Here is a 20,160-nt window from a genome sequence, read left to right as displayed (position 1 = left end):
CCGTAGAGTTCAACGCCAAGTCCAGGAACACACCAGACTACACATGAGAAGCTGACATATGAGGAAAGTTGCTTCACAAGTCAGGAGGAAAGATGGACTTTTGGTGGGGGGGGTACGTGATATTACAAAATTGCCCTAGTGGGAGTCTAGAGAAATGAAAGTATATGCCTATCTTACCGGCTATAAAAAATTTCAGATTAAAGACCTAAGTGCAAAGCTAAAATATAAAGCCAATAGATAAAAACATGGAAATTTTTTTCTAAAGGCCAATTATAATGGGAAAAAAATGACTCCTTTCTCTCCATCAAACTGAGGGAGCATTAGGGCTGAGTAGTCGTTCCCTAAGTGTCTGTCTCTCTGATGTCATTCCCTGGTCCAGGACTTACTCTGGGACAGTCACAGGGAAGGTGGCCTGGCTCTTGATTTGGCTCACTGGGGAGTCATGGCAGGGGCTGAGATTTTGGCAGAGGAGAGCCAGCAGGGTGCATAAGGCAGAACAGGGTGACTTGATGGTTCCTTATTTTCTTGGCCTGAATTGCTGCTTTCCTCAGGGCATTCAGACTTGTTCTCTAGAGGAATCTCTTAGCAAGGAGCCTCAAACGCAAGTGTGGCTGGCCAAGAGAGGGTGAAGACAGTGCAGGTCCTGGGCACTCCACTGCTGTCCACACGGTCAAGGGTGAGTGTGGGCCACTCTAATGCAAGGGGCCGGCTGTCATTGATACCTCACAACCAACCCTGCCGGAACTCTAGAATCACGACAGGAGCTTATTAAAAATAAATTGCAAGGCCCCACCTGGAAACACTCTGATTCAGTAGGTGTGAAAGGCAGCTCAGGAATCTTTGTCTGACTGGCTCCCAAGTGTGGCCGGGGTTGGACCTGCCAAGCTGGATCACTTTTCCAGGGTGCAGGAGATGAGAACTCAGCTCTCAGAGGTGCAGAACCTTCCCTGGGTCCCTCCCCTGGAGAGGCAAGGGTAGGAGGTGGAAGGGGGTATACACATCAGGTGTGCCCTGGGGCAGGACGGGAGTGCCGTGGTCAGGATGGAAGGAGGTGAGGGAGGGCTCGGGCCAGCGGGCTTGGGCAGAAGAGGAGCAAAGGTGCCAGTGAAAGCCCAGCTGTAACCCACCTTTCTCCCTTGTGAGGGTCCCACCACCCACACCTTGGTACTGACCCTATACTGGAATGGTCTATTAATTGCCTGCTTCCTTTACCAGCCTAGGAGCTGTTTGAAGGCAAGAAGCTTGCATTCATTTATGCATTCATTCATTCATTCCACAAATATTTATTAAGATATTCATATGCCAGGGACAGGCACTAATAGGGAACAAGTCTGAGTCAGCCCACTCAGCTTGCAGTCTAGTAAGGAGGCAGGCAGTAAGATCCAGCAGCTCGAATGCGGTGTATTAAATGCTGCCGTGCAGAACCAGCAGGCACCTAATAGGGACACCTATGTCTGACTTGAGAGATCAGGAAAGGCTGCCTGGAAGAAGTGAAGTCAAAGACGGTGATGAATGGAACAGTCGAAGAGGAATGGGGATGTTGGTGTCAGGCCCCCATGGAGGAGTTGTTGCTTTAGTGCTGGGCGGTGTGATCAGGAGCAACGAAAGGGTCTCACCCTCCATTTGCCTGGGTACCAGCCTGGGACCTGACCCAGGGCAGCAGCAGGGAATGTATGGTGACTAGGCTTCCTCTCCCCAGCTCTACCAGATGGGCCGGCCGTAGGTCCTGCCCACCTCCCCCAAGATTCCTTTCCCATCATTCCCTTCCGTTCCTACGGACTGGGCCAGCTCCCCCTCCGGGAACCAGGCAGTGATTTTCCTTTAGCACCTGGGAATATTAGATGCTTCTTCAAGTTAGTATAGATCACTTTCCGGAACTGGGGAAACTGAAGCTGGGAGAAGGGCTTCATGTTCAGGAGTCCCTGAAGCACGGGGCTTCTCTGACTTCTCAAGGCTGTTAAAAACTGCTCCTAAGGGGTGCCTGGGTGGCTCAGTCAGTTAAGCTATGGGCTCTTGACTTTGGCTCAGGTCATGATGTCAGGGTCGTGAGATTGAGCCCTGCATTGGGTTCAGTGCTCAGCAGGCTTGGGATTCTCTCTTCCTTTCCCTCTGCCTCTCTCCCTGCCAAATCTTTAAAAAAGAAAAAAAAAAAAAAGAAAAAACTGCTCCTAAAAGAATTAAATTACTCTATACTCCTGGGCATAGCGTTCTAGGCTAGGGTCTACATAGGGGCTTTCAGGACACCCCCAGAGCTAGCCCAAGGCCTGGTGTGCACTAAGTGTGTGAACTGCGTGGACACATGTCCTTCCCTGACCTCGGAAGGTCCTACGCCCACCGTGAATCTGATCCTAAGTTGGCCTTTTGCTCTGAGGACTTGGCGACACAGATGGCCAAGCTAATATTTTACTGATCATGTTTTGTGTCAGACACCAGTACAGTCTTACCCCTTTGTCCCTGAAGACCTTGGGGGCTGGGCTGGGGGTCTATGAGAAGCTCAGCAGACACTGGCAGAGACTGAGACTGGCAGGGAAGGGGTTAAGAACCCTCCGAATCAGGATTGTCACTTCTCCTGGGGATACCCCCCCCCAACCCAGGGATGTGGCAGGACTCACGAGGCAGACCGTGGCTGGGGGCTGTGACCTGAAGGAAGCTCCCCCGTTCCACTACAGAATCTGGCCTGCTGGGGAGGGGCGCTCCCATTCCCCAGTTGCCTATGAAAACAGCATAATCCCCTTTTCAGCCTTTCACACCGGCATCGTTACCTTAGGAATCAACACAATCCTACCGGTTGCTAAGTGGAAAACGGACTACCAAACACTGACCTCAGTTTCTGTGAAAACTCCATCTATTGTTTCTGCAAGAGGCTGGGAGGAAATGCGTCCACCTGTTAAGGATGATTGTCTGCATTCTCTGATAAAATGTCTTTCCTTTTGCTCACCCATAGTTTCTAATTTTCTCCAGAGGCCATGATTACTTGTGTCATTAAAAGAATAAGGAGGATGGAAGTGGCAAGGAGCAAAGGGGTGGTACCCTAGGCTAGCCGGGTGGGGGTTCCGCGTTTCCACCACGAAGGCGGGGCTTATTTGCGTAAGCAAACGAGGGGGCTCCAGCCCCCAGAACCGCCTGCATGCGAGCCTCCAGGCACACGTTGGTGCGGTCTGGTTGCTTGCCGCCTGTCCCACCGGACAGTGTGCCACGGGGCAGGGCGGGCTGAGTCTCCTGGCTGGTGCCCAGCAGGCGCTGAGTGGGGGCGGGGAGGAAGAGCAGAGGTGCACGTGGGGTGGGAGCGGGAACCACGGGGCGCACGGCTGGGTGTCCAGGGGTGAGCAGGTGCTGAGTCTAACTTACCCTCGCTGCTTCTGTTCCCTAGATCCACTTCCCGGATGTGGAGCGGGTTGAGTGGGCCAACAAGGTAAGGCGGAGGTGGGCCTGGCGGGGCTGGCCTCCTGTTGGTGGGCCTCGGCTGAGTGACCCCACACTGGATGGGGCGAGGCGGCCGTGGATAAAGGCCTGCTGGCAGTGACCTTGCCCACTCCCCCTTCCCACCCTCAGGGTTCTTCTCATTGCCAATGACTTTCTTTAAAAAACAAACACCTTTTTTTTAGTGTGAAATTAATGCACGGCCAGAGCAGAAATGTGAGAAATAGAGAGAAGTATAGAGAAAAATGCAGCCCCGCAGGAGGCCAAGATCAGGGCTCCCGAGGGAGAGGAGGGCAGAATCCCACCCCAGCCACGGCCCTTCACCCAGTCGCCAGCCCAGATCTGCCCACGCCGACTCGGCAACCGTGGGCCAGGCTGCCTAACCTCTCCCAGCGGCTCCCTCGTCTGTGCCGTGGGAATAATTATGGGCTCTGCCTCGTGAGGTGGTGAGGATTCATGAGGTAATGAAAGCAGCGCAGTGCCCGGGCGGTCAGGAGCGCTGGCGTCATCAGAATGACTGCGGTTAGATCCTGGGGGGAGCTCCGGGGGCCCTGCTGCCAGAAGCCTCAGGGAGGGCCCAGCTCTGTGACTCCAGGTCTGGCCATTTCTTACAGATGAGGAAACAGTGTCTGGCCCCTGCCTGATCAGCCCAAACCTGTCTCCTAGACATAGAGACTCAAGTTTCTTCCCACCCCCTCCAGTATCCTGATTCAGGACTTTCTAATACAGACCTTGCCTCTGCTCCGGTCAGAACAGCCCATAGCAGGAATGACTTAAGTTTAGGTATAAAAAAGGACTTCCTGATGGTTTTTGAGCCAAGGTCGAAGGTCTCGTGTTACCAGAAATGCCATTGCCATGTGGATAAAAACTGTTCCCAGCCTGCAGGTAGAAGTTGGAGGAAGTGGACTGTTCCTTTTCGAGGCGTGAGCGGAGTTCTGTGGATTCATGCAGGGCCCAGGGCTCCTGGGACTGACCTGGTTCTTCCTGCCTGTGCGTCCACTAGTTCATGGGTGCCCTCGTGTGTTCCGTCCTGCTTTCTTGCACTGACACACACTGTCCCACACAAGGTGCTGGGGACGTGTGACTGGTGGGATGAGGCTCCTGCCCTCAGGTCAGGGCATGGGTGGGGAAACGACTGCATGGACAGACCACACACTGGGGCACCACGTGTGTCCAGAAGAGCTTTGTGCTCAAGACGCACACGGTAGACCACAGAGCAGCGAGTCAGCGAGACGGAGCCAGCCCCTAGCGGGCCCCTGAGAGAGATGGGGCTAGAGCCCTGAAGCCTCACTGCCTCGGGCTCCTCTGATGATGGGTCCGGAACGCAAGGTGCATCTGTAAACTATGACCCACGCCCGGGAGCAGCCTTTGGCCGAGACAGAACACGGGGCCGCTGCTGCTCCCTTCGTACCCCACTCTGGCGCCCTCCCCCTCCCCAGGCCCCTGGGGCTTGCTTCCCAGACCAGGGCCGTCAGTGATTCTGGTGCAGCCAAAGGCAGCCTTTTCTGATTGCTAGAAAAAAATCCACAGGAAACAATCTAACTTTGTCTCCTGTGATTTCCTTGCCTTAAGCCTCTGGCACCTGCTACTTCTTGATTACACCACAGTGTTGACTCTGATGGCTTCTGTTTTAGCACAGAACCAAAAGTTTCATAATACTAAGTTTAGCGACTATTTCACGGTGCTCTGCAAAGCAGCACCAAATCTTGGGGTCCCACTGCCTGGACAAGTGTGAGAACCACTGCTGTAGTTATGCGATGTTTGATGGACAGATGGACGGAGAGGTGGGTAGATGGGTGGGCACGCAGGCCTGTGGGTGCTGCAGTGTAAGGGCCACGGGACCCCCAGCCCTGGGTCAGGCTGTCCTGGGCAGCCCTGGGTCTTGGGTGGGGGAAACAGACCTGACCCCCAAGTCTCCTCTCGCCACAGATCATCTCTCAGACCTGGCCCTACCTGGGCATGATCATGGAAAACAAGTTCCGGGAGAAACTCGAGCCCAAGATCCGGGAGAAGAGCATCCGCCTGCGGACCTTCACCTTCACCAAGCTCTACTTTGGACAGAAGGTGGGTGATGTCTCAGAGGGGCAGCCTGTATCTGCTGTGCAGTCTTCTCTCTGTCCCAGACCCTGCCTCACGTCACTCGCCTGACTGAGGATATCTCAGGGGACCTGGCTGGGGGGCCAGCCTCTCCGCCTCAGTGGAGACCCCGCACCCCTGAATCCCAGCACCGCCATCTCTGCAGGTTCAGAGGAAGCCTGGCTCAGAGAGAACAAAAAGGAAAGGTGGGAAACGAGTCCACTTTTCTTCAGCCCAGTTTTGAAAACGTGCCATGCGGTGGAAGCCAGCCAGATGCAAAGATGTCCAAGTTGTGCTTGCTAAGGCATCAGCGAGGAGCAGCACACCTTCGTGGGGGAGACCGCGCCGCAGAGCAGGGGACAGTTCTCCACCAGTTCTGTCAATGAGCGTTACGAGCCCTGTGCTAGTTCTGGGACTTTAATAGGTGATCCAGGATAGAGGAGGTTTGCGTTTGACATGCCCCGCACCACGGCCCTATTCTTGACATCTTCCTACTCGACCCTCTTGCGTCACTTCTGCTGTCCCACAGTGCCCCATTGACGTGAGTCTTCTTTTTGTCGTTTGGCTCAGTCGATAGAGTGTGTGACTCTCGATCTCGGGGGTTGTGAGTTTGAGCCCCACGTTGGGCATAAGGTGTACTTGTAAAGAACTGCATCCCACAGGCAGAGAAGTGCTGTGATGTCCATCCCTTGGCCAACCAGATGCATTGGCACCTGGTCTGCTGAGGGACAGGCAGGTGTCAGAGTGCCAGCCAGCCTGCCCCTCGAGCCGCCTGGGGGTGGGGGAGTGCAGCGGGCGTGCCTGGCCCCTGGAGATTCTGGTTTGTGCCTCTCCAACTCAGCCAGGACTGGTTTGTCCCAGCATCTTTTAGTTCTTTTGTTCAGTCCCTGCATCATTCGTGTAGACGTACGGAGCATGGCTGTGTGCGGGGCACCATAGACAGAAGTGGGTGTGACTGTGCCCCTGCCATTGGGAAGGTCACTGTCCTGTTATGGAGACAGACGCACAAACTGGTGGGCCACCACACGGCAGTGTACTCACGGCGGTGGAGGAATGCGGGAGCTCAGGTGTGGAGGGGTGCGGGGGCTGCGGTTGTCCGGGAAGGGTGCCGGGAGTGGGTGATGTCTGAGCTGGCATTTGAAGGCTTCAGCAGGCTAAGAGCTACGAAGCCGGCAGACTGCTGTGCTCAGAGCAGAGCCCGATGCCTGGGGGATGTGGTGCCGCCAGGAAGCCATCCCTTGCCACAGCAGAAGCAGGCCCGGCCTGACTCCAGGCTGCGGGAGGTCCCTTACAGCACCCCACTCTCCTCCCAGGCTTCTGCTGGCTTTTCTGGGTCTTTACCATCAAGGCCCTGGAGACCAGCGTGGAGCCAGGTGCCATGCACCCTGATGTGGGGGACCCTCTTAAAGAAAAAGAACATAAAATTTAAAATGTAAAATCAGGTCGAAAATGAATATTAAATATGGGAATGGGAAAATAAACCGCAGCAAATTAAACACTTAAAAAAGCTGACGTATCACACATATCACAAACTCTAGAAAAACTCTGTGATGATTTTAATTACCTGCTCAAGATGTCCCCTGTAATACTTTTTTCCCACATTTTTGCCTCTGTACTCTTTAATAAGCTTTTCTTGTGACAATGCATTTGTAAATGTCAATTCCTAAGGAGAGAATAGAAAGCTAATGAAATCTTCTCTAGTACGGTTGATTGAATATATTTCTCCAACATTTCATCGTGAAAAATCTCAAACATACAGAAAATGTGAGAGCATCACACAGCGGACCTCTGGATTCCATAACCGCTGTCCTTTTGCTGTATTTGCATTAGCACATAGCCACACATCTATTTTTCCTTCTCATCTTTTCTTTTTAAATGTATTTCAAACTAGATTGCAGACATTAGTGAACTTCACCCCTAATTACTTCAGCATGCATATAACTCAAATTCAAATGATCCTTCTCTTTTATTCTTGATAAATAATAACCAGAGCCCACTCCAGTGCCCACTAGCCTCCTAACAGGAGGCAAAGAGAGGAGTGGGGTGGGGGAGATTACTTAGGAGCTCAGCCCTCGACCCCAGAAGCTGGGGGAGAATGGCGCTGGTGTGGGGCACTTCAATTTCTAGGGTCAGATCCCTGAGCTAGGGACCCTGCCTTCTTCTCTTGCCCTTTGGGGGCCAACTCCTATTCATATGCCAGAACTATTTAAATGCCACCACCTCTAAAAGCCTTCGCTAATCTCGGTCTACCCCAAGAGAGGTGCTCCTGAAGTCCCCCATCCCCATGTGACAGCAGGGACTGAACCTCATCATGCCCCCCCCCCCCACCGTCTCCTCTGCGGGGCTTCTAACCACGAGCGCAGGCTCAGCCTGTCCTGCTCCTTACCTTGTCCCCAGTCCAGTGCCGGCACAGAGCAGGTGCTCGGTAAATACCTGTGGTAGGAGAGAGAGAGAAGGAAGGGAGCACATTCTGTGGGGGAGGTATCGTAGGTCCGAGGACAGACGGGACACAGCGTGAATTTCTCTGTTCGTGCCTCATCCCAGGAGTGCAGTGGTCATGTTAGTTGTGGAAAAGCCCAGAGCTGGGCAGGGGGCCAGCAGCTGTCCCTTGCTGCGAGATCCCTGCTGAGCTAGCCTTCTGGCATCTCTTCCAGTGTCCCCGGGTCAGCGGGGTCAAGGCACACACGAACCAGCACAACCGGAGACGCGTGGTCCTGGACCTGCAGATCTGGTGAGTCCTCTTGCCTGTGCGGGCCAGGTGCAGGGTGCGGGGAACACTGTGCGAACAGCCAGGTCGAAGATGGAGCAGCGTAGTTACATCCCAGTTTGGGGTGGGAAAGCACCTCACAGCACACATGCACACCCCACTGCCCTGGGCTGGAGCCCAGGGCCCCTGCTTGGGCAGGGAAGAGTATCAGGAGAATGGATGGTCCCAGGGAAGCCGCTGCTGTTTGACCCCTGAGCCCAGGCCTTGCTTCTCCCATAAGTCTAGGCACCAGGCAGGCTCTGGGTACCAAGGCCCAGGCAGCAGAGTTTTCTTGGAGGTCAGGGCTAGTCACCTGGAGGCTCGGACCAGCTACCTTAAAGAGGATGTAGAAAGAAGGAGCAAGTATGACAAGAAGATGTGGGGACTTTTGGTAAGGCCCAGGGGGCTCTGAGCGCAGGCTGAGAGAGATCCGTGCAAGAACTGGACTCTGCACCTCAGGAAAACAAGGATGCAAAGACACATGAGTGACTAGTTCAGTGGGTTAGGCAAAGGTACCTCTGTTGAATGATATTTGTAGCAGGCTTGACTCTGAGAGAAGGGACATTCAATCCAGGAAGTCTTCCTGGAGGTGGTGAGGTTTTAATTGTGCTTTAAAGGGCCAAGGATCAGGGGTGACTGGGTGGCTCAGTTGGTTGAATGTCTGGCTCTGTTTTGGCTCAGGTTATGATCTCCTAGGTGGTGGGGTCCGGCTCTATCCTCAGTGGGGACTCAGCTTGAAGATTCTCTCCTTCCGCCTTTCCCCACCTTGCACTTGCTCATGCTCACTCTCTCAAATCTTTAAAAAAAAAAAGGGACCAAGGATCAACTCTGAAAGTTCCAGAATGTTGCATTCCTCTCCAGTGTCTTATTTCCTGTCCTTTGCCCAGAGGCTGGCACTGAGAGCATATTGGGTAGATAGGAGTCAACTCTGGGAACATATGGGGGACGTGTTGGGATGATGATGGCTGTTGGGCACTCCTGGCTCCAAGGCTTTGCCACCAGATCCGCCAGGGTCATCTGGTACCCACTTAGCTTCTCAGCCAGCTCAGGCAGCCCCTGGGGTCCCTAGGTTCCCCCCCTTCTGGGGGGACCAGTATTTCTGTGACGTCCAGCTCCTCTGCCCGTCCTGCAGATATGTGAAGGCTGTCCTCTCTCTCTCCCTTAGTCTTCTCCTTCAGTCCTTTGACAGGGTCTTAGGATCTTTACCCCCAAAGGCACCCATTCTGGGCTTCCTGTGCCCATCACTTGGTAAGAGCTGCCAGCTGGACCCAGGTTCCTGTGTCCTTGGGGAAGAGAGCTAAGCAGGAGCCAGGGTGCGAGAGACCGGGCTCGTGCACAGCAGTGGCGGAGCCCCTCCTTCAGAGCTGTGGGGTGTTGTGGGGCAAAGTGGCGCCCAGAGTCACTGGCCTTGTGGGCAGAGGGTGTGTATGGGGCACTTGAGTACAGGGACCTGGGGGCTGCCTGCCAGGGCTGGGCCTAGGTCAGTGTTGGTGCAGAGCTGAGAGAGGCTGAGGTTTTTGGGGGGACCATAGCCAGGTGATGCAGGGCTCAGGCTTGGTGGCTAGCTGCTTGAGCTTGTGCTGTGTGGCCCTGGGCAAGTGTCCTGATCTCTCTGAGCGGTGGATCTGCCCTTCCTCCTGGCCTTCCTTCTCCCTCCCCACTTTCAGCTACATTGGGGACTGTGAGATCAGTGTGGAGCTGCAGAAGATCCAGGCTGGCGTGAACGGCATTCAGGTGCGTGGAGCCTGGTGGCATCGCCCCCACTTCTTGCCCCTGGGGTGGGAGGCTGGGCAGGGGGAGGCACTGGAGCAGGCTGCAGGAAAGGTGAGGACCCTACACACAGGCTGATAATCATCGAGGGACTCCAGGCCCGAGGTCACACGGCCAGAAAGTGGTGACTGCGCTTTCCCAACCTTCTGCTTGGCCTGGTGGCCCCACACGTGGCTCTGTTTGTTAAAGGCCCCCCCAGGGAGACATGAGCTGCCCAGGGAAGGGCGAGGTTCTGTTTCCGGAGTGATGCAGAATCCGGGCTTAGGAACGAGGTGGATAGAGGAGGGGGAAATATCCTGTGGTAGAGGAGGAGTACGGGTGCTGGGGCCCTGCTGCCTGGGCTGGCCTGAGGCAGGCCCCTCAGGCCGGCGCACCAGTGGACGGCAGTGGCGGCTAGCCCACAGCCCCTGGTAGCCAGCGGGGGGGGTGGCAGCCATGTGTAGGTTTCTGTCCCCCGAGTGTGGTCCCTGTGGCAACAGCAGGTGGCCCTGACATTTGGGGGCGGCAGGGGCATGAGCAAGACAGCAGTGGCCTCGGAGCGCAGCAGGTGCTGGGAGGAGGGAGGCTGAGGTCCTGGATGCGTCCTCTGTGCCTGTTCAGTTGCAGGGCACGCTGCGGGTCATCCTGGAGCCCCTCCTGGTGGACAAGCCCTTCGTGGGAGCCGTGACCGTGTTCTTCCTTCAAAAGCCGGTAAGTCCCAGGGAGAGCCGCGGGCCTGTGTTTCCCTGTAAGCGCTCGCCTGCTGGGCCCCAGGGGCTAGTTTGAGTCCAAGGATGGAACTGCCTAAACCAGCGCAGGCCTGGGTACTCCACACTCCTCGTGTCCTGTCACCTGAGGCAGCCCGAGGTGCTCGACTGCTCTCCCCAAGAGCAGGAAACAGCTCGCAAGAGCGGCTTGCTGAAGTCGCATGGAGGGTCGCACGTGGAGAGGAGTGTGTAACTCAGGCCTCCCAGTCCAGGCTGGCCTGTGGCCTGTGCACTGCTCCACTCCTCTGTGGTCCTGGCGGGGAGGCGGCAGGCCCGACAGCCCCGGGCGTCCCAAGTCGAGGCCCGAGTAAGACTGAGAGGTGCCCTCGCCTGCCTGACCCCTGTGGAGGTGCCTCCCGCAGCCGGCTGCGTTCTCCATGCTGGTGGGTGCCAGGTGCTTGGGCTTCTGGCTTCTTCCAGTCCAACAGCCTCCCTCTGCCCCTGCAGCATCTGCAGATCAACTGGACAGGCCTGACCAACCTGTTGGATGCACCCGGAATCAAGTAAGCGTGCCGTGGGAGCTGCCAGGCGGACCCCCGGAGTGGGGCCCTCAGCCGCTGGGCGGCCGCTGGCTGGAGCCGGGCCACAGCTGTGCCCTCCTTCCCGGCTCTCTGCGTGAGGAGTGGGGCTTGCGCCAAGCTGTCCCTGCTCCGGAGGGAGGTGGGGTGGTGGTTTGGAGTGGGAGCGGAGGTGCACGGTGTCGCCTGGCCTCTGTGGGCGGGCGCTGCACCCAGAACACGCACACACACTCAAACGCGGGGGCACACGCCGGCCAGATGGGCCGTCCCAGGGGAGGCCGTGGGGCCACTGAGGGCACGGGCTCTGGAACAGACCCGGCCAGACCAGGCTCCCGGCTCTGTCGCTCAGCACGGCGTGATTTCAGACAATTCACTTTACCCTTCTGGGCTCCTCCTCCGTGAAAGGGGAGCCTGGTTCTTCTATGTCGTGGTCCTGGGAGAACACTTAGGTGTGTGCGGTGGCACCGTGGGCATGGACACACACAGTGTCATCCTTGAAGCTGCACTCCACCCCTCCCCCACCCAAGAGTATGGTGAGAAGCCCACAAGGCCTCTCCCAACCATGGTCGCAGGGGGCCGCTGTCACAGCAGAAGCCAGTGAAGAGAAGCCGGTCTGGGAAATTCCAGAATCCTGGGACTGACCAGGACTGACACCCACCCCCCACCCCCCGAGTAGCAGAGGAGGGCTCCAACCCCATGTGGACACATGTCCCCACGAGGGAGGGACAGTTGGACTGCCCAGGGCACGCTGGGGCTTACCAGGCTCAGGCACCCCCCCCTGCCTGCAGGAAGGACCACCGGCTCCCTCCCTGGGGATGTTCCCACTGACCTTGGCCCCCTGGATTCCGAGAATCCAGTTGTGCAGTGCGTTGTTCAGCAGATGTTTACTGAGTACCTACTGCGTGCTAGTCCTGTTCTCGGCACTACCCCCGCTCCTCCACTGGGGAGACAGAGTGAGGAGTAAACAAAATTTTGATGGGATGGCCGGGAGTAGGACTGTGGGCGCAAACACATCGCTGGCACTTACTGTGCACCAGGCGCTGTTCTCCGCACTTTACGAGTTTTAACTTCTTTTAACAGCCCTAGGAGGTAGTATTAATATCCTCAGTTTAGAGATGAGGAAACAGGTCCAGAGAAGTTAGCAACTTACCCAAGGTCACACAGCTCATGGGCGATGGAGCTAAGATTCACACACAGGCCCCAGGCCATCCCTCTTACCTACCACATTGCGATGCCTCAGAGAACAAAGCAAGATTGGGAAGGGGGTGGTCACGGGCTGTCAAAATGTATACCCCACATCCCCCCAAGCTGTTCTCTCCTGGGCAGGGCCCACCCCACCAAACTCTGGTCCTGGTTCCAGTTCTGGGGATGCGGGAGGGGCAGGTGACCTGGGGAAGGCAGTTCCACCCCTCTACAGCTGGCCGTGCCCGCTGTCCCCAGTGAGGTGTCAGACAGCCTGCTGGAGGACCTCATTGCCGCCCACCTGGTGCTGCCCAACCGTGTGACTGTGCCTGTGAAGAAGGGGCTGGATGTGACCAACCTGCTCTTTCCTCTGCCCTGTGTGAGTACCCGCTCGGGCCACAGAGCCCTGGGCTCAGGATTGCGGGACAGCGAGGCTGGTGGAAGGACGGCATTCTCAGATGATGATTGTTGTCTCTGCCCAGTGAGAACATGGCATCCTCATTTTATTGGGTGAAGACTGAGTCTTGGGAAGGTTGACTGGCTTGCCCAAAGCCACCCATCTAGGGAGGGGCAGAGCGCAGGTGGCATTCCTTCCTGGATCCTGGTCCCCCTCTGCAGCTTGGGTTGGGGACTGTGGGTAGTTACCCCTGCCCCTATGAAACTCCAGGAGACTCCCATCCTCCCTTCAGGGACATGAGGGAGGACAATGACGCCATCATTTGGGATGGAAAGAATCCCTGGGATAAATTGGGAGGAATATTCAGTCAGCCCAGGACTTGGGGCCTTCTTGTGTGCTCAGCCCCACTGCCCCCTCTATCCTGGGCCCCACTTGGGAGGCCTCTGGGGACAGACACCTGGCCTTCCTACAGAAGGTGCCCTTCAGGACTGGCAGCAGGGCTCAGGAGAGGGGTGTGTGGCCCTGATGCTGGGGGCCTCGAGGGCTGGTCCAGCCCAGGAAGCAGCTGTGAGCCCTGGGCTGGGGCATTTTCCAGGGAGTGATCAGAGTCCACTTGCTGGAGGCAGAGAAGCTGGCTCAGAAGGACAGCTTCCTAGGGATCCGAGGCAAGTCAGACCCCTACGCCAAGGTGAGCATTGGCCTACAGCATTTCCGGAGTAGGACCATCTACAAGAACCTGAACCCCACCTGGAATGAGGTATTTGAGGTGAGGGTCTCCTGGCTACTTTTGATGCCCTCCAGACTCTGCTGGGTCATGCTGGGTCCAAACAAGGGAGGGCCTCTCCTGCACATGGGGCAACACTGGGGCAGAGAAGTGGGCCTATTTCCCACATCCAGGGCTGCTGGGATCCTGCTGGAGGGACAGCTCGTAAGTGAATTCCCCACCTCCCTTCCCCACCAGTCAGCTTAGTTGGAATTTTTCAAACCAGGGTAAAAGACAGAACCTCAGAGTCACTTCTGCCCAAATCCTCCCAACCTCCCCTGCCAGAGCCTGACACCGGGAGCTTAAAGTTCTCCCTTAAATTGACTACTTGAAGGGTAGTAGCCACAGCCTGTTTAGTGCTCCAGAAGCTGCGAGCCCCGTGCAGAACACACAGCAGCACCTTCCCCTGAGCACCCACCCTAAGCCTCCCCAGCCTGCAAGAGGACATCACTCCCTTCTTACAGGTGGGGTTCTCCGAAGGCACTGGAAGGCAGGAACCTGCCCAGGGCTCTGAACTGGCAGGTGGCAGAGCTGGAATCCAGCTCCCCTGGGGTCATGTGATGTCTGCTTCATCAGCTGTTGTGGCCTGCAGACCAAGTCACCTGTCTTTCCTTCCAGTTTATAGTGTATGAAGTCCCTGGGCAGGACCTGGAGGTGGACCTGTACGATGAGGATCCCGACAGGGACGACTTCCTGGGCAGGTGAGGAGGAGGGCTGAGCTGGGCCTGGGACATTGGGCTGGGCCTTGGGGCACAGCACCCTTGCTTCCACCACTCAGTGACCTGCAACCCTGGCTTGGTTACTCTGACACAGTGACTGTGTTAGGCAACCGGCTTCGTTGTTCCGTGTTCCTGCCGCTAACCTCCTTCCTAGAGGTCTCCTGAGTGCCCAGCTCAGGGCTTGGGGATACGGAAGAGCCCAAGGTTTGTGTACCGTGGGCTCTGCTTCCTGCACTCCTGATGATGTACCCAGAGTCCCCATTTGGAGCCGTCGTAGAGCCAAGGCTGGCAGAGATGGGCAGGTCCCCTGTTCCAAAGAGCCCTGGCCACTTGCTCTGGGGCAGAATGCAAACTCAGGGCTGTGGGGGGACTGAAATGGCTATGCTGGGGCTGGCTGTAGAAACTTCAAATTTACATGTCTCTTGGCCCATGAGCCCCACTTCCAGGAATCTCCTGTAAAGTGAAAGCATACCTGAAATGCTCTGCAGTGAGCAGAACTGTGGTGGTGAAACATGAATAGTCCAGCCTCAGAGGACATTGGTTGAGCGTTTGAATAAATTTGCCATTGCTGAACTACAGAATATTCTGCAGCTTTTAAAAACGATGAGTAGTAGGATCTATGTGTATTGACCTGGAAGACGCCGGTATGGGGGGAGAAAGCAGTTGGCAGTGGCCTGTGCAGTCTGGTTCATTTCTCCAGGGAGGACCCTCGAGAACACGTTTGCGTGAGCACAGAGAAGGGCATGGAGGCCACACAGCAGGCTATTCACACGGCTCATCCCAGGGGGTTGGGATTCGGAGGCAGAAAAGACAGTTTTACCCAAATTTTACACTGCCGTATTGTTTAGCTTGTTTCCATGAACATGTAATTTTAAAAGCTGAAACAAAGCAAAGTGGGAGGGGCATGATCTGACCGCGTAAGAGACAGCTCACCACCAGATGTTATTTTTCATCTTAATGGGAAAAGCTGCAGTTTTTGTATTGTTGCAAATTGGAAGTGTGGCTTGTAGTTCATGTTGTAACTGATTTCGAGTGTGTTCTGAGCTCAAGCACATTTCTAACAGCTACAGAGACCATCTCCCCGCTGGCTATCGGGATCTTCCGTTTGGGCTTGGGTCGGGTGGGTGGCGGCACGCTGAGAATGTGGGTGGCGCCTCCTCGCACACACATGCCAACTATACTTACCCTGGGAGGCCATCTGGGGAAGCGTTGGAGGAGCATCTGGGGTTGTTACAATGACTGTGGGGGCCACTGGCATTTAGAGGGCACAGGACAGGGAAGCTAAATTCCTGCAGTGCACGGGCAGTTTTGCACAATGAAGAATCCTGCCATTCAAGACACCAGTAGCACCATCATTGAGAAATCCAGAGCCAGTGTGTCCAGTGTCTGCTCCTTCTCCTCCGGGGATGGCCAGACAGTCCTTCATCTGTTTGAGCTGCAAGTGCGCTACCGTCGGTTCCTTGAGATGAATAAGCTCCCCTGTCTCGAGGGCCGCACTCACATCCGCGGCTGCTTTCCTCCTTGGAGCTGAGCTGACCCCCTCTGTATTCCAGCCTGCAGATCTGCCTTGGGGATGTCATGACGAACAGAGTGGTGGATGAGGTAGCGTTGGGGCCTGTAACCCCCTCCCTGTGGATATCCTTGTTTCTGTCTGTCCGTAGAAGGACAGAAGCACTTGTATGACCACCTCTCCTGGTCCCTCAAGCCCAGAGCCCACCCTATTTGGGCTGGGTCACCTTTTCCCTAAAGCCCTTATTAAGGCCCCACCAGGTCCCAGACGGAACTGCTTGAAGAGGGTCAGTAGCACCTCACTGCCTCCTTCCCCGAGCTTTCCTCTCCCTCCTCACCCTCCTCTCCCTCCTCACCCTCCTCTCCCTCCTCACCCTCCTCCTGCAGTGGTTTGTCCTGAACGACACAACCAGCGGGCGGCTGCACCTGCGGCTGGAGTGGCTTTCACTGATGGCCAACCCAGAAGCTCTGATTGAGGTGAGTGTGGGGTGTCGGTGCTCCCTAAAGGAAAGGTGCGGGGGTATGGGGGTGTGGTGGGGCAGGGGTGGGACTCGTGGCAGGGCTGGTCCGTGGGTGAGCTGTGTGGAAGTGGGCGAGACGAAGCCCCCAGATCTCACTCACAGAACCCCCCAGCCAGGTCCACCTCCTGCAGAACTTGTCCCTCAGCCTCATCTCCACAGGGCAGCTCCTGATCTCTCAGCAGACAGTCTCTGAGCATCTCAGGGAAGATGGGACCCTTCAAAGCTCTTAGTGCCAGTCAGCCCGGTTCATGGGGAAGTCCACCCCTGTGTCTGACTTGAATCTGTCCTGCTGCAGCTGTAGACTCAGTCTCAACAAAAAGCTCGGTTGTGGGGGATCTTAGGGCTTGTCTGGAGTGCAAGGGCTGGCTGGCTTCCTTCTGCCATGAATAGACTTCTCCAAAACCAGTCTGTGTCTCCCAATGCTGCAGCACTTAGTGAGGGTCTGTGTCTGCTTGTAGGACCAAGGTGGCCTTTCAACTGCCATCCTCGTGGTCTTCTTGGAGAGTGCCTGCAACCTGCCGGTGAGTGGTGACATAACCAGTGTCACACCCTGCCTTGTGCCCGTCACTTGCAAATGTCCATGTGTCATTCATTTATCCTATTCTCCGTGTGCTATAGAGAAACCCTTTCGACTACCTGAATGGTGAATATCGAGCCAAAAAACTCTCCAGGTTCACTAAGGTACGGGAAAGCAAGTCATGGCTCCTTTTCCCCAGAGTAACCATGAGTAACCACAGCCCTGTCTTCTGGGTGATCATCTGTGCACCCATAGCCTACTGATGACAACAGTGCCATTCATTAAGTCCGCTGTGTGCCAGGCACTGGACTTTACAACTCAATCCCCACATTCATTGTGCCTGAGTCCCAGGATGAGTGTGTCTGTTTTTGTTGCCATTTTACAAGTAGCACCCAGAAGGTTAAGTACCTGGGTCACAAGCTAAAAAGCCAGAATGTGACCATTTCCATAGCCCCAGGGAACAAGAGCCTGTGCGGAACCAGGCCCGGCTCCCGGCCGCCTGTCATTAATGGGGAACCTCTCCTGGGGTTAGCCATATCCTGGTGCTTGCACAATTGTGGCGGCCCAGGAGCCCTGGGAGCACCACGGTAGCCTTCTCTCGAAGGGAAGAAGTTGGCTGGCCCCAGGTCCCACTGATGCTCTGGGAGTTGGGAGGCAGGATGGGGTGGGGGTGGTGTCTCAAGCCAATGGTGCCACTTTCATTGTTGTGGATTTGCGCCTCACAGAATAAAGTCAGCAGAGACCCTTCTTCCTATGTCAAGCTATCTGTAGGCAAGAAGACACATACGAGCAAGGTAAGACAGCTTAGTATGTAGCCATGGGACAAGGAAATGGGGGCCCCATGCCTTTTCAAGGAGAGAAGAAAAGGGAAGGGTATTAGAAAACTGAATGCTTAGTAGGTGCCAGGTTACGTTCTAGGCACTTTATCTTCAGACCAACCTCACAAAAAAGTTCTATGGTTTAAGAATCTGAGGGTCAGAGAGGAGTGACTTGCCCAAGGGCACCTGCTAGAAAGCAGCAGAAATCCTGTTGGTCCCCTCCCCTGGAAGTGAGCTCTAGTGCTGCTGGTATGCTTTTCAGCCCCTGCAAAACTTCCTGGGAAAGCTCTCCTTGCTGAGTCTAGCTGCCCTGCTCTAATGCCTCCCCTAAGCTGTAGTGTGTGGGGTCTGATCCCTGGGCAGAGGCTGAGAGGGCTCCTGGTGACAGTGGGTGGCCAGCCGAAAGCCAATACCTTGCTCTGCCCATCCTGACCCTTCAATGATCTTTCTCTCCTGTCCCCAGACTTGTCCCCACTGCAAGGACCCAGTGTGGAGCCAGGTGTTCTCCTTCTTTGTGTCCAGCGTGGCAGCTGAGGAGCTGCATGTGAAGGTCTGTCTGCAGTTGGGCTCTTGGAACAAAGCCAAGAAGTGTCTGAGTCAGGAGGGGTGGGGAGCTCGATAATATACCTGGAGCAGGTTCTCCCAGCAGTCAAGTCAGCCCCTTTAGGGGGGAGAGGATGCAGAGGCCCCACATCTGCATGAGGCTGGTGCCCAAGGGCAGTGGTAAGAGGCTGTGGAAGGACAAACCCTCAAGTCCCTTGAGGCTTTCCAGCTGTTACCCACAGTGGCCTGTGTTGGGATCTCCCCATGACCTTAATGATGATGTACTTCTTCAAAAAATAATTTAGTCTTCACAGAAGATCTGTGGAAAAGAGATAGCTTCTTTATTTTACACATGAGCAAACAGAGGCTCAAACAGTGACTTAGTCATGAAATCTTAAACAACAAATGGCAGAACTGAGATCTTTTAAGGCCCTTAGCCGCTCAGTCCCTAAAGCCCCTGTGGCCCTGGGCATTTGACACTTGCCTCACATAGATCATAACTGCCTCTCCCGACTGCAAACAGGGGCCAGGCCTGGTCCTAGTCCCAGGTTTCCAGAACAGGACGAGAGGCCAACAGAAGCACAGTACATGCTTATTGAAGTAACCATGGACTTGAATGGGGCCCAGAGAGAGGTGGTGGCGGCTGTGGGGCCTGGCTGTTTTGTGACTGGCGCACTGCCCAGGTGCTCGATGATGACCAAGAGTGTGCTCTGGGAGTGCTGGAGCTCCCGCTGTGCCGGATTCTGCCCTACGCAGACCTCACCCTGGAGCAGCGCTTCCAGCTGGACCACTCAGGCCTGGACAGCCTCATCTCCATGAGGCTGGTGCTTCGGGTAAATAGCGTCTCTTATTTTTCATCCACTTTGGATATCATCAGCCATTCTCTCTTCAGATATTGCCTCTCCCATTCCGTTAATCCTTCCGTCTAGAACTCCTACACTGGACCTTCTCACCATCTCCTCTGTCTCCACCTGACCTCACTTTCATATTTTCTATTTCTTTATCTCTTGGTGCTACATTCTGATTTCTTTAGATATGTCTTGTAGACCACTAATTCTTTACCTATTCATGGTTTTTATTTCGAAGGCTATTTTTTTATTTCTATCTTTCCCAAAGCCACTGTGTCTTTTTTCATTTTATCTTATTGTTTCTATCCCACCTTTAACCATCTGAAGATACCTGTGCTATACTGTGTGTCCGTGAATTCTAGTATCTGAAGATCTTGAGAGTTAGATTTTGATTATTTGTTGTATCTGTTGATGCTTTTTCAGGGTGACTCATTTCTACGTTTGGTGACTTGAGTTGCAAACATACGTCGAGTGTTCTTTTGTGACCTGGATTGAGGTTGCTTGCTTCCAAGGAGGCTCTGTTTTACTATAACCATGCACCTTGGGGGCATTACAAACTAGGGTCCATTCTTACATTAATTTTTAAATTTTAGATTTCAAGATTCCACAGATATAAATATGAACCAAAATTCATATAAGACAGTCCTGTAAGGTGCCATATTCTCAGGAAAGTCTTCAGTTCCCCCAGCAGAGTATAGGCAGAGATGGACGTATTTCTTAGCAGTCTTTTCTGGGGGGTGAGGGGAAGGTGGAATGTTTATCCTAGACTACTTTTTTCTCTAAAGAGACCCCACCTTCATGGTTCCTACTTCAACTCCCAGCTTCACATTGACCTGAGTCCTCTTCTCCTTACTCCTTGGATTTTTCAATGTTGATAAATGACCCTAGGAAAGCTTAGCCTTTATTTTTCAGTAACCCTAGGGGTTTTCCTTACTTTCTTGTAAATTTGGCTATGCATTTAAAAAGGATGTTTTGTTTCATTTTATTAATCATTCCTAATGAGGCTTTTCAGAATATTTTGACCACTATAGTGCTAGAAATGCAGGTAACCTAGAAATGGTCTTGAT

General features: G+C 54.7%; 1 protein-coding gene across 3 annotated transcripts in view; it reads left to right on the top strand.

Moving 5' to 3' along the window:
• The window catches only part of ESYT3 (extended synaptotagmin 3), a 44,656-nt gene that overhangs the window by 14,118 nt on the left and 10,378 nt on the right, over window positions 1–20,160 (top strand). For all 3 annotated transcript variants that reach the window (XM_040636771.1, XM_040636770.1, XM_040636772.1), the window contains exons 2-17: window positions 3,371–3,412; window positions 5,350–5,484; window positions 8,151–8,227; window positions 9,910–9,976; window positions 10,613–10,702; window positions 11,206–11,261; window positions 12,717–12,837; window positions 13,451–13,621; window positions 14,237–14,319; window positions 15,891–15,939; window positions 16,234–16,323; window positions 16,826–16,888; window positions 16,986–17,048; window positions 17,610–17,678; window positions 18,166–18,252; window positions 18,929–19,078. In XM_040636771.1, the coding sequence (XP_040492705.1) occupies window positions 3,371–3,412; window positions 5,350–5,484; window positions 8,151–8,227; window positions 9,910–9,976; window positions 10,613–10,702; window positions 11,206–11,261; window positions 12,717–12,837; window positions 13,451–13,621; window positions 14,237–14,319; window positions 15,891–15,939; window positions 16,234–16,323; window positions 16,826–16,888; window positions 16,986–17,048; window positions 17,610–17,678; window positions 18,166–18,252; window positions 18,929–19,078 (1,413 nt within the window). The remainder of the gene's footprint in view (window positions 1–3,370; window positions 3,413–5,349; window positions 5,485–8,150; window positions 8,228–9,909; window positions 9,977–10,612; window positions 10,703–11,205; window positions 11,262–12,716; window positions 12,838–13,450; window positions 13,622–14,236; window positions 14,320–15,890; window positions 15,940–16,233; window positions 16,324–16,825; window positions 16,889–16,985; window positions 17,049–17,609; window positions 17,679–18,165; window positions 18,253–18,928; window positions 19,079–20,160) is intronic.

This window comes from Ursus maritimus, unplaced genomic scaffold, assembly GCF_017311325.1.
Source record: "Ursus maritimus isolate PB19 unplaced genomic scaffold, ASM1731132v1 scaffold_20, whole genome shotgun sequence".
In the NCBI taxonomy this organism is placed as follows: Eukaryota; Metazoa; Chordata; class Mammalia; order Carnivora; family Ursidae; genus Ursus; species Ursus maritimus.
The sequence above is the reverse complement of the archived record's forward strand: the minus strand, read 5'-3'. Positions and strand labels throughout refer to the sequence as shown.